General features: G+C 44.4%; 1 protein-coding gene across 6 annotated transcripts in view; it reads right to left on the bottom strand.

Moving 5' to 3' along the window:
- Positions 1-12,321, bottom strand: part of LOC118291287 (partitioning defective 3 homolog) — a 289,475-nt gene that overhangs the window by 123,325 nt on the left and 153,829 nt on the right. For 4 of the 6 annotated variants that reach the window (XM_035619432.2, XM_035619430.2, XM_035619428.2 and 1 more), the window contains exons 13-14: positions 10,431-10,619; positions 9,836-10,006 (exon numbers count right to left, since the gene is read on the bottom strand). In XM_035619432.2, coding sequence (XP_035475325.2) covers positions 9,836-10,006; positions 10,431-10,619 — 360 coding nt within the window. The remainder of the gene's footprint in view (positions 1-9,835; positions 10,007-10,430; positions 10,620-12,321) is intronic. The other 2 variants (XM_035619429.2, XM_035619434.2) reach the window with 1 other exon arrangement.

Raw genomic sequence — 12,321 nt, 5'->3', positions numbered from 1 at the left:
GAGCTGGATAAAGCTCCATAGATTTCCCATTGGACGATAGACAGCTGCCTCTAACAATGAGCCCTAGTCAATGGACCAGTGACACTTGCCATGTGGTCAATGTGCCACACTGCTGGTTACTGAGCCCACTGCACACTTGGTGCATGTGTCAGTCTTGACAAGGTGACATGGTAAGTAGTTAGTCCTTGGGTGTGAGACCAGGAGGCCAGAGTCCAGTCTTCAAATGGGATATTTTATGATAGATACAATGGAGCGACCGCAGGACGGCTCAGGGAATGGAGGGGGGGGGGTGATCCATGTGCAGAGAGTTAAAGAATAAAGCTTGGGCCTTGGCCTTATTTCCCATGATGCTTCACTGCAGCCTGTGGGCAGTCAGGGGATACAGCGGAGAGGAACTCCCTGTACAGGACCTATTACAGATAGCTCCCTCTCAGCTAGATAGTCTTTTGTAGTTCCGCTCTGTATCTCAAACATGTTTAAGTTGGCCCTGGCTAAAAATTGATGTCTCATGATACTCCATTGGCTACGAGCCAAGAGAAAGGGGAGTATGAGATCAGAAAACACCAGGAAGAAAGGAGATCGGGACTAGGACCGAACAAGAAGAGGGCACTGGCATGGTGGTGCATGGGGAGTGTGTGGTGAACAAACAAAATGAGAAGAAATAGGAAGAAATGTGGGAGTTTGGAAGCTGAGGCCACGGTGCAGTGCGGGTGCTGTCAAGTCGCCTTCTTGTGGGAGTAGAGTGTCAGGGGAGATGCAAACTGTACCGGGCTAGTCGGAGTAACTGGCTGTTTAATATAAATGAGAGGTTTGGAGCGCAGGACTCTATCGGCACAATGTGCTGATAAGAATGAGGGTCGAGGAGGGTGTGTGTGTGTGTGTGTCTGTGTTTGTGTGTGTGTGTGTGTGTGTGTGTGTGTGTGTGTGTGCATTTGACATTCGGGGCTGGGTCCATTACAATCAGAGCCACAGCCAGTCTTGTTATAGAAAGCATGTCCCTGGATGATTCCGACTCAATAAGGTTCAAATTGTTTAACTGAAGATTTATTTTACTCACTTCTCTCTCCTCTACTCAACACCTCGCCGGACTGCTGATCTGTTTCACACTTGTCATGAGCTGACACGGAGTAAGATGGAAGGTTTCAGGTATAGAGGTAGGGAAATATGTGTGGACACAGTGGAACAGTGGGCAAGCGGCGGAGAACCGAATGATATGAAAACCATGTGCAGGGTGCGTCAAGTGGAACAGATCTCAGAGAGACACTTGTGTCACTGTCTACCTCTATCTCTGAGAGCCGAAGAGGCTTATTTTAAAAGTATTCATTGGATTCTATTGCAAATAGACTTTGGAACCATTTAACATAGAGCCAAAATGGCAGCAATTTAATCTTTGTGTATCCAGTATTAATTAAGTCTGCCTCTGTGCATGCTAATGCTTTGGCACACTGCGAATGTTTACTGACTGGCCCAACATTGTATGACGAGCTGTGATATTTTTTATGTAAAATGTGCTCCCCTTGCTGTCACCCGTTTATCAGTCTTCAACATATACGCTTTTTTCTTTCTTTCTAGGGTAGAATATTCTGACACTCGGGTAGAATATTCTGATATTCTCATACTAATTGCATTAGCAATAGCCACAATTGTCTCAATTGACAAAGAACTAACAAAAATTGCAAAGTTGGCAAGCATCACAGAGGCTATGCATACCCTGTGCAATATTTTTATCTAGTAATAATGCCATTTCATAATGATGTCATCATGATGTAATTTATTCAATATGACAACCTCGAAATAAATATTTTTTAACTGCACAAGACTATTTTCGGACTCCTTTGTGACTTCTTCATAGCGTATACATTTCTGATCAGCACAAGATTTAAATTGTCTCTTTAGCTCTGCAGGGGCACCATATCTATGTTGACCTTGACTTTGACCTTTCAGCATTAAAAGTTAATCATCCGGCGATAAAATCCAAACAAATATTCCCACCAAGTTTGGTGATTATTCATACGTGCAAGTAATTTTGTCCACACACACACACACAAGGTGCGCTCATTTGCGCTACGCTGACCTACAGGGTCATAAATCAACAAAACCAGCAAAGACAAAATAAACTGTTGTGTGGTGTCACAATGTTCAAATTGCTCCTGTTGTAATCCCTAAAACAAGCAGAGCCAAGTTGGTCGAAGAGCTTAATTGCCCAAAAGTGGATGTGTTCCTTTGAGTCTTTCAGTGTCATTGATGAGATTTAAGTCCTTTCTTACCGCCAGTTCTCATCACCTCATCATGTGCTTAATCTGCCCTAATCTAGTCATTTTCGGGGTGGATTATTCTGTTGACTGAGGGAGAGGGCGGAGCACTGTGATTTACACCGAGCCCCGTCAAGATCAGCCGTCGCTCACTGGCGGCGCATGCATGTGTGTCTCTGTGTTCAAGGTAATGCTTTTACAGTACGTGTGAATATAGAGTGAGGATGTGTGCGTGCATAACTGCATCTATATGCATGTGTGTGCGCGTGCGTATATATGCACTTGTGGTAAGTGCAGACTCGTGCACAAATGTTGTTTTTTTTACATCAGCATCTCCCTGACCTTGAGTAGTCAGTGAGGGAGAAGAAGCTGAGCGTTGACAGGGTTGGTCTTAAGCTGTCAACTAAGGCTAATAATATGAAGTCCATGGCCATTTCCTGGCCTTCTATCCTGGTCTCAGCCTGTTGCTCTGGTCCCTAATCCAGTCAACCTCCACTATAATGCTGTAATTACAATCCTTAAGCTCCTGCATCCTGCCACAGGCACAACTCACCTCTCTGCTGGCTAGATTCCCCACTTTCATTAGCTTCTCACATCCACCTAGAGCCTCATCTAATGCTGGGGCTTCCCTGCCAGGTGCACCAGCAGGTGGGTTTTTTTTTTTTTGAGTTCTCAGCGAAAACTTCAATTTCACCAAAACATCAGGAAATCACACAGAGAGGAAATCAGCACAACAGCGGGAAACGTGAGAGTAACTTCTCATCGCATTTCAATGTCCCACCACTGTTACCAACTAACCACTACAACAGACCACGAGGAAACAAGACTGAGAATCTACAGCCACGCTAGAAGCCCTGCGAAGAGGCAAACCATCTTTTGATCCGGAGTGCCCCACCAACTTGGTAGCCATTGTTTTCTCTTGATTCTTCTTCTTTGAATAAAAAAAAATTGCAGAACTGTGTCTGCTAAATGGTCACGTTTCCTGTCAACGGTTGTGACATATCACCCGTCTCTCATACTACTTGGTGTCAGCCAAATAATCTTCCATCTTATTTTCATCTCTTCAATAGTGATGCATATTTCTGATCGTGACCTGTTGAGAGTCGACCAACTTGAATAGAACTAATGCTAATAGCAATTAGCATTTACTATGCAGTGGTGTGTGTCTGTGTGTGTGCGCGTGTTCACATCCAATACTTGTGTCTGCAGACACTAAAGCACACACTTCACCTCAGCAGTCCTCCACTATGACGAAGCAGCCCACTCAAGCACCAGATTCAATATATTATTCTCTCAATTGGTCCCATTGAGTTTCCCCTGCCGCTCCTAAATGAGTTAGTCCTCGGAGAGTCGGCTGGGAATGAGGGGCCGGCAGCACTGGAATTGCATTTCTCTTGCTCTGCGATCTACTTTCCACAATTTAGTCACCGCTTTGTGACAAGACTGCATTTCCCAGAGTTCACTTCTCTATTACCCGGCTCTGTCCTCTTTTTTTTTCATGAATCACTCCCCATTTTTTTCGACAACAGGCGGAATCGCAGTTTTTACATGTGGTGATCTAACAGGGCTTTGCTCCGTATTAGGTTGACGGGGTGTGGTCAACACAGATTTCCATCCCTTGCCTTTTGCCCCTGTTCTGGGCCAGCATCTCAGTGCTTTAAGGTCTCTCTCGCAGTCGTGGTCAGCTCAATACTAATAAAACCATAATTTACTAGGCCGGGACTCTGATTGATAGCTCTCTCAAGGCTTTATCGATCAGCCCTTCTCTCATCCGAGGGAGCGTCTTTTGTTAGGGCCAGCCACTTCCTTCCCCCTTGTCTCTTTGCATAAACATTCTCTGAGTGACGAACAGCAACGGTATTGGAATGAATTACAAACACGGGCCATTGGCATGCTGGGGAGACTGTCTGGGTGCTCTTTAAGATACAGGGTAAGCTGTTATATCTACTCTCTCCACAGAATTTACTAAGCTACTATGACTGCAAGCATCTCTGCTGGAACAATGCTGGGGTGAAAGCATGAGATAAAGTCTCTGCTGCTTTGATCATGGTCCTGTAACTCCCGCTGCTCCTCATCAATAATAAAACAGCGTTGCAGCTCGCCCATTACCTGATCGTGTTCCGTAATGGTGTAGCCGTAAAACAGGAGCAAGGTAATTTATGATCTGTAGTTGGTCATCATTACCAAGCAAATGGCCACAGATAAAACAATGGGGTTTTTTTTGGAAAAAATTGTTTTGCTCCTTCTTTGTGAAAACCTTGTTATATTTAAATTGCATTCTTTTGTTTTCCACTTGCTGTTCTGTGTTCATATTAACTCATGTCATTATGTCAGCCCAAAAACGGGGGTTATCCCTCCCCACCTCACTCTTCACGCTGCTTTGTCATCCTCATGCATCATGCTGTTATGAGCCTGTCACCTTACTTCAACTTAAAGCATTGACGTTAATTAGCTGTCATGTATATCAAAACCTCAGCAGTGCAGTAAATGATGGAAGTACTAGTGGTGCATTTGTCGAGGAGCAGCAAAACACCAGAGGACATTCCTGCAAATGTGCTCCGATGCAGAGGCTTGAGGAGTGAGGGAACAGGAAACCAGAAACAAGGTGACTAAATGCGCTGGACCACTTTGCCGTGGTTTCCTCTCCCACATTGTATTTACATAGTTGGGGCTGCTGGACTGGAAAACTCTTTCAAGCGGTCAGAAGAGGGGGAAACCTTTACATAAAAGCTTCACAGTTACGTCTCGAGGTGTTCTTGACAGAGAGGTCCGCTGAGACAAGCAAAAAAAAAAAATTAAGCCGAAGCTAGATATATCTTTATTTCAATAAATGGAATCAAACAAATGGGGAGGATCACTGGTGAAGCAAAGAACATCCTTAGGCAGAAGCTCCATCTCATGAATTATCATGAGAACTCTGGGCCCTCGCACCAGCGTATAAAAATAGTACCCTGCGAAATTTAACTAGATGTGCAGATGAAGCAAAGTAGTTCGCCGGCAAAACGCAGACAGGGAGGACGAGATAGGTTTTTCCCTTGTAAGTATGTTTTTGTTGCTCAGATCAATGCAGTGCTTCACTGGCAAGTTGCTTTGCCACTGTCAGGAAGGACAAAAAAAAAATCGTCGGTGTCTGCAGAAGATCTCGCCATAAATAACATCAAAATGCACAGAGAGGCGTGTGCGTACGTCGTGTGATGAATTCCAAATCAGAGATGAAACCCGAACCAAACATGCTTATCATCAGCCTGTCTGCTTTTAGATGCTTGTGCGATTAATACTGAATCCTACAGGAATGTCATAAGCTGCTGCGGCAGAGACAAACACAAACATTCACCACTGATCAAAAGTGTATAAACAGCATATGAGGGAAAGTTGAGAGGAGGATGGATGTTTTATGAGCTCAGACTTTCTTCTTTTTTTTATTGTAACAATATCACCTTTAATTCCCACCCTTTTAGCTCCTTTAAAGTTTTCCAATAATCACCTTTGTATTGATGATGTCTCACAATAAGCCTAGTTCTTTGCTTTAACCATATAATGGACAATTTTCCAAATGGATGGACATTTTGAAAACTATCAAAAGTGAAGATGGAAATAAATCCAACCCTGAAAACCAGAGAACAAAGGTTTGTGACTTGTGCGGATCACGCGCGTCTCTCAAAACGAAATGACAGACGGAGAACATTCAGGAAGTGTGTGCCAAATAATAATTAATCAATAATGGAACTGAAATTACTTTTCATGAATTTAATTGCTTAAACACATGTGCCGAGATATTAGCAGAACTCAGATACAGATGAGGAAATTATACAGTCTCTGAAGCAGCAATGCAATTACCATACTTCAAATGAATTGGCAGTGACCAATCATATCGCCTGACTATCTGGGGCAGAATGGTAGTTTTTCAGATGGGGGGGGGTTGGAGCAGAGGGGGTAATTGATTGTTTCTGGTGTGTGTGTGTGTGTGTGTGTGTGTGTACTGAACATATTAACATGTTATGAACTCTACTTTTCAACCTACTTTTGTCTTCCGTTGGGTTAATTATCAACTGAAATATTAGGTATTGTCAATGGAGAATGGTTTCTAACTTTTGCTATTAATCTAACAGGCTTCATCAGCTCTTCTGACTTTGAAAGCTGCTCCATTTGACCTGCTGCATCCTGGACTCACTACTATTATCCCCGGTCGACCATTTGAGCGAGGGCCTTCCTCTGCAAAATATGATGAGTGCTTTAAAACTTGAATAAGGCCAGTAAGTGTCCACACTTGTCCGTTTTTGAAACAGCCTCCCTGAGCCTTCTGGCTTTGAGTTAAAAAAAACAAAAAACCCCATCCCCAATGAAAATGAGACATGCTGCTTTGTTTGGCTTGAATCTTGAAGGCTTGAAAGGTGAAGTAGGTTTTTTCTTTATCTCAAGGTCGGCAAAATTCCTCATTTTAACCAAGGGCAGCAAAAAGTCGACCAAGTACTCCACCTCAGGCGTGGGCTTAATCAGGGGCCATCAGCAGTGTGAACCAGACGATTGAAACACTTGTCTTTGCCACTGAGATGATCTGTCTGGATGGCTATCGCCACGAGTTCTGCTGAAAGCAAATGGGCCTCTGAGAGACCTTGGGCAGTGAGCATGCCTGCGTGCGCGTGTTAAGTAATGACTTTGTATCCATGTATTTCAGGTTCCTTTTTTTAGCGTTTAACATTTTCAGTTAAACAGACGAAAAACAAATGTCAGCTCCATATCCACCAACAAACAAGCTTAAGCTACAGAGAAACACTTCACTGCTGTGCTCTAACAAAGATGATCACACTTTAGCCCACAGGACCAAGCGATGATGAAATCAATGCAATTTTCATGGAGCGAAGTGGCCTGGATATGCTGCACCCAACCAAGTCCTCGTCGCTGATGCATTAGGCTGTACTGCTCGGCTCCTCTCCCCTGCAGACAGTGATGGATCTGATTCATTTCAATGGTGGCCTCCAGTGCTCACTCCCATTCGGCTGGGTGACAGTGGCAAACTGACGCTGGCTCCCCACAAATCTGCCTGCTGCCTGGTCAACACAGCAGCGCAGGGGAGAAGAGGGGGGTGGATGTAGCTGCCGGGAGCCCGCGTCGACATTTAACTCCTGCTTTCCTTATTTGAGCATTTGCAACTGACCTTAAATTCTTCATTTACTATCATATCTTTTCTCTTCTCCGAGTATATTCAAATTCCCACTTTGTGGAACCTTTTGAAAAACCACGACGCTTCCTTAAAAACACTGCATCTTGACAAATGCATGATTGCCTGTAATGGGACTTTCATGGATGATATCTAAAATGCACTGTTACATCTCCCTTACCCTTTGGTTTCACACACCCTCAATCTTTCTCTGCAACATCATCAATATGCTGCTTCATGGCAACTGATGTTGAAATGAATGTAAAGTTACGTACAAACCTGTCAAAATTCCTCTCCAAATTGTCTCCCCAAAATGGATCAAAATTGTAATAAACTTGAATGTAAAAATGTCACCCTCCATCCGTCTACCTACAGAGTGAGAGTGTAAAAAAAACGAATCGTATTTTTAGTGTTTCTCCAGATGCATGTCTGTGACCCCAACTGTCTGCTCGCTGTCAGTCTGCCTACCTGTCTGCCTGCTGGTGAGGGATTAATGAGGACAGGACGGTGACTGGACCGAAGTGATAGAACTCTCTGAACCTTGGGGCTGAACTTCCCCAGGAGGGACATGTACCCCGCCCCCCTAGTCTGGAGGCGGGGGGACGAGGGAGAAGACGGTGGCGAAGGGATGAAGGCAGACTGAAAAAAACAACCCAGAAGTGCTTGTAGACTGAAAACAGCCATGCTTCTGCGTTGGTGGGGCGAGTTTCTTTAAGTACCACTGAGACAACAAAACACAATCCAGGAAGTCTGATGGGAGTAAAAGATTCATGCGTTTGGAGGATTACAAAATACCACAACACTGCACAGCGGATTATAATACTGGAGCAATACAGCACAGGAGCTATTATTTCATCTTCCATCGAGATGATCTTGAGGTAAACAGTAGAACAAAATTGTGGTACAGTACCGAGGGTGATGTTAGAGCAAAAGTTCAACAGTGTTAATCTTTTGTGTTTTTGTTTCCCCACATTTTTTCACAGTATCCTTTTGTCTCTCCACCATTGCTGTGAAAACACAGTGGTCTTTTTCAAGTGGATAATGGGGGGCAGCATTTTATTTTTTTTCACGCAGCGCCGTTGTCTGTCTGAAAGCAGCCTGAAACAGACGGCTTCGGAAACGAGGATTCATCCCCATGAAATTAAAACGATAGAGCTTAAAGGGAGGGCTCGACTGAGTGACGATCGAAGTTAACAGAAGACACAGGGCTGGGGAGAAATTTTTGAGTTAGGGCATTTTAAAGCTGTTATGAGGAACATTTCTGTTTCCCAAACATATTTCCTGCTGCTACACCTACTTTCTTAGTTATTGCACTGCATTACTTTATTTTAGCAGACAAGTGGAGGGATTTCGACCCAAGTAGCACTTTACATCAGCTTGTTTGGACTAGAATTTTGTATCACTGGGAAAATAAAAAATGACTTTTAGCAGCATAGAGCAGCCCAGTAGGTGGGGGGCGGCGCTCAAGTTGAGTGGAAAGGAGGTGAAAATTAACATCAAAAACAAGAAGAACAACAAGCTCACGGGGCACCAGGTGCACGATGTGGCGGAGGAGAGCGAGACAGCGCTGGGAGGATGAGGGTTCGCGGGGAGGGTGAAGGGCAGAGTGGGAGGACGGGGGCTCAGCGGTGCTCCTCCAAACTGACACACAGCCACAGGACACAAGCTCCAATTAGAGTCACAGCAACACTAATCAAACCTGATCTACAACCTCTGGCTGCAGGGTGAGTGAACGTGCGCGAGTGTGTCGAGGTACTTACACATGACTCCGCAGTCCGGAAATACAGTCACACTGTACTCTGCAGTTCACATTCATCTTGTTTTTTAACTTAAGAGTTATTACCTCTTTTTTCACAATGGACATTTCACGGAGCTGAAATCCCCTCGCTTTTAATATGCTCCACTGTTGCCTCATGACAAATATTCACCTAAACGCAATACATATTCCTCTATCTGGCTATCTGACAGTGTTATTTCCCAGGCCTGTCAATCACAACTCAGTGAAGTGCTTCTGAGATATCATATCAAGGCCCACCGTGGGAAATATGAGACGTATCACCTATCTCGCACAGGAAATGGGACTGTTTGAAGATTTGCATGGTGCCGTGGTCGTTTCATAAAGGTCCTCCTCTAGCTATCTCAAAGCTCCGAAAAAAACCTATGGGGGACAGATAGTGGCAAGGTAGAAGAAAGACAGTCTCATTTATCATTCAGTGCCGCTGAAATGTAGCCATCCCTCTTCTTCATTCAATATGTCTTCCACTTATTCACGGACAGGATTTGAATTTAAGCGAGCATGTGTGTTTTGTTGAGTGTTTATGAAAAATGTATACTGACTGCACAATCCATCTTTGAATTGTAGTTTAAACAAGTGCAGACCAACAAAATCTGAATCCTTGTGACTAATCCCTGTCTGTGTGGCTACCTCATTGTTTGTGGCCAGGTGGCGAGCCACGATGAGCTGGATCATCCCTCGCTTGTTGCCTTCCACAGACATGGATTTCCGCAGCGTTTCCATGGCCTCCTGGTTGGTCTTCGCGAGCAGCGACTCGCCATTCACCGCGATGAGTTGGTCATTGACATGTAGACGCCCATCCTGCAGAAGAACACAGTGAGGGGAAAGTTAGATCTTGCTCATCTAATATGTAAACACAAACAGCGGCTCCTGGGATCACACATATCTTGTTTCCACAGATACAGGGGCGATATTAAAACCTTGTTTCCCTATTAATTAGTAATGCTGTTATTCTTATGGATTCAGACCCTGAAGGATACAGTGTGACACTTGCAGTTCATTTAACACGTGATTTAAATACAATATATATTTTTTGAATCAATTGTGACCACTCGAAAATCACAAAGTGGCTGAGTTTGATACAGTATTTCAGTGGGAGAGCAACTCTACACCACAGTGGTCCATCTTTACCTGTAGGTCCGGGTCACAATGAAAACAATGAATAAAATCAATGAAATACATGAATGCATGTTCAGAGGATAAGTAGGTGGGAGTAGTTACTTGCCTTGCTTGCAGCCCCTCCGTTTATAATGGATTTCACAAAGATGCCCAGGTCGGCATGGTTCTCCTTGGACCGATTCCCCTTGACGCTGACACCCAGGCCTGCAGAGCCCGAGTCGCTCAGGGGGATCTCAAAGGTCATGAACTCCCTGGAACCATCCGGGGTTAACACCATTTCATCTTCCTCTTGCTGCTGAGGGTAGTGAAGAAAGACAGAAGTGTCTCTTTGAGATCTGTTGTATTCTAAACCAGTTGGTCTTCAAAAAGAATACAACCAAGTGGATATTTGTGATGCTGTGGCACTGCTGATGTGCTGTGCTAAAGAAACGGGCACTGAGTTTTTTTAAAGACTGTGATGTCAGCTTTAAAGCTGACAAACTGCTGTTGAGCGCCGCAACAGTGTCACTGTTGCATTCAAATGCCTGTGAGAAGTATCTTACGTTAACTTTGGTGAAAAGACAGAAAAATAAAGAGACAAAATAAAAAGATAACAGAGAATAGTTTCAACAAAAGTTGGAGAAAAGGAAATCAGAGATGGAAAATGACAAGAAAATGGAAAGCGAGCAGGAGACAAGATAAAGAGGGCTAAGATGAGGGGAGCAGGAGAAGAAAGAAAATGGATGGCAAGCATGTCACATACTGTATCTCAGGGCTGCCATCATCAATTGGTCATACCATCTAGCCGAGCGAAGCTAATTCCTTTCCACCGTCATGAGCTTGGTGTATTTACAGTGGGAACCGAGGAGAACTTTGGAAACGCCAAATAGCAAAGTGATACCCAAACGGCGGTGGCTTCCTTTGAACAACAGCCCTATTTGTGACACCTAAAGAATGTGACTTTCTCTCCCTGTGTAATCTGGTGTGAAACAGTACCATAGTAGCCTTTTGTTGCAGGGTCTGTGCTGCAGATCCTCATGCACAGTGCACAAAAAAGTACTTATTCCAGAGAGAGGTGTGAGAGAGAGAGTTTCTAATAGGCGACAAGATCAATTCAGCTGGAAAATGGTCCATCAGACAACCACTGGTGTCTAACAAAGAGCATTTGTAACATGTAGCCATGAACATCTCACTTGGGAAAAGAGGTGTGAGAGAAACCTTAATGGTGTGGGGAAGACACCAGAGGCATGGGGGAACTCGCAATTTGTCTTTTGTTGACAATGGGAAAACCTGGTAATGATTTAATGAGCTTAAAATAATTCCCAATAATAGCTTTAGCGCTTACCAAAGATATTGCAGATGTAGCCAAGATACTATAGGGCTGATTTCAGACATGAACTGAAAATGTCCAGAAAATAGGGGTCCGCAAATTTTCCAGAGTTTGAAAGTGTCACATGAAGAACGCAGCAGCAGAAGGTCTGAGTCAGACATGTCGACAACAGCAGGGACATTTACGGAACTAAGTAAATATGCTGAAATCAGAAGCTTTCACACTTTTGTTGTGTCCAAACTGTCTGGCGCATGGAAATAAGACACTCTCAACCATACCAGCCGGTGCTAGTGGCTACACCGAGAACCACTGCAGTTCTTGGGAGTTATGTGCCTAGTCCAAGGGCACATCAGCAGCAGTTGTTGTTGAAGAGCAAGATAATATCCCAGTCACTTTGCCTTCAGCACATACGCGTTGACGACTGTCTAGTCACAAGCCTGCTCCACAGGAAGCCTAGGAGCACTGCTCCACATTGGTTTACTGTACACGTGTGGATATTGCCATGGCAGCCGAATCCACATGAACAACACTGGTGGTGAGAGCAATCAACCCCAGGAACCCACCGCAAGAGCCCTCTAAATAGACCCAAATCAATACACACGGGTGCGCGCTTACACACACACGCGCGCGCGCACACACACACACACACACACACACACACACACACAGATGGATGGCAGCCAGGTGT

This window comes from Scophthalmus maximus, chromosome 21, assembly GCF_022379125.1.
Source record: "Scophthalmus maximus strain ysfricsl-2021 chromosome 21, ASM2237912v1, whole genome shotgun sequence".
Lineage (NCBI taxonomy): Eukaryota > Metazoa > Chordata > Actinopteri > Pleuronectiformes > Scophthalmidae > Scophthalmus > Scophthalmus maximus.
Note: the sequence above shows the minus strand (reverse complement) of the source record. Positions and strands in the feature narration are given on the sequence as shown.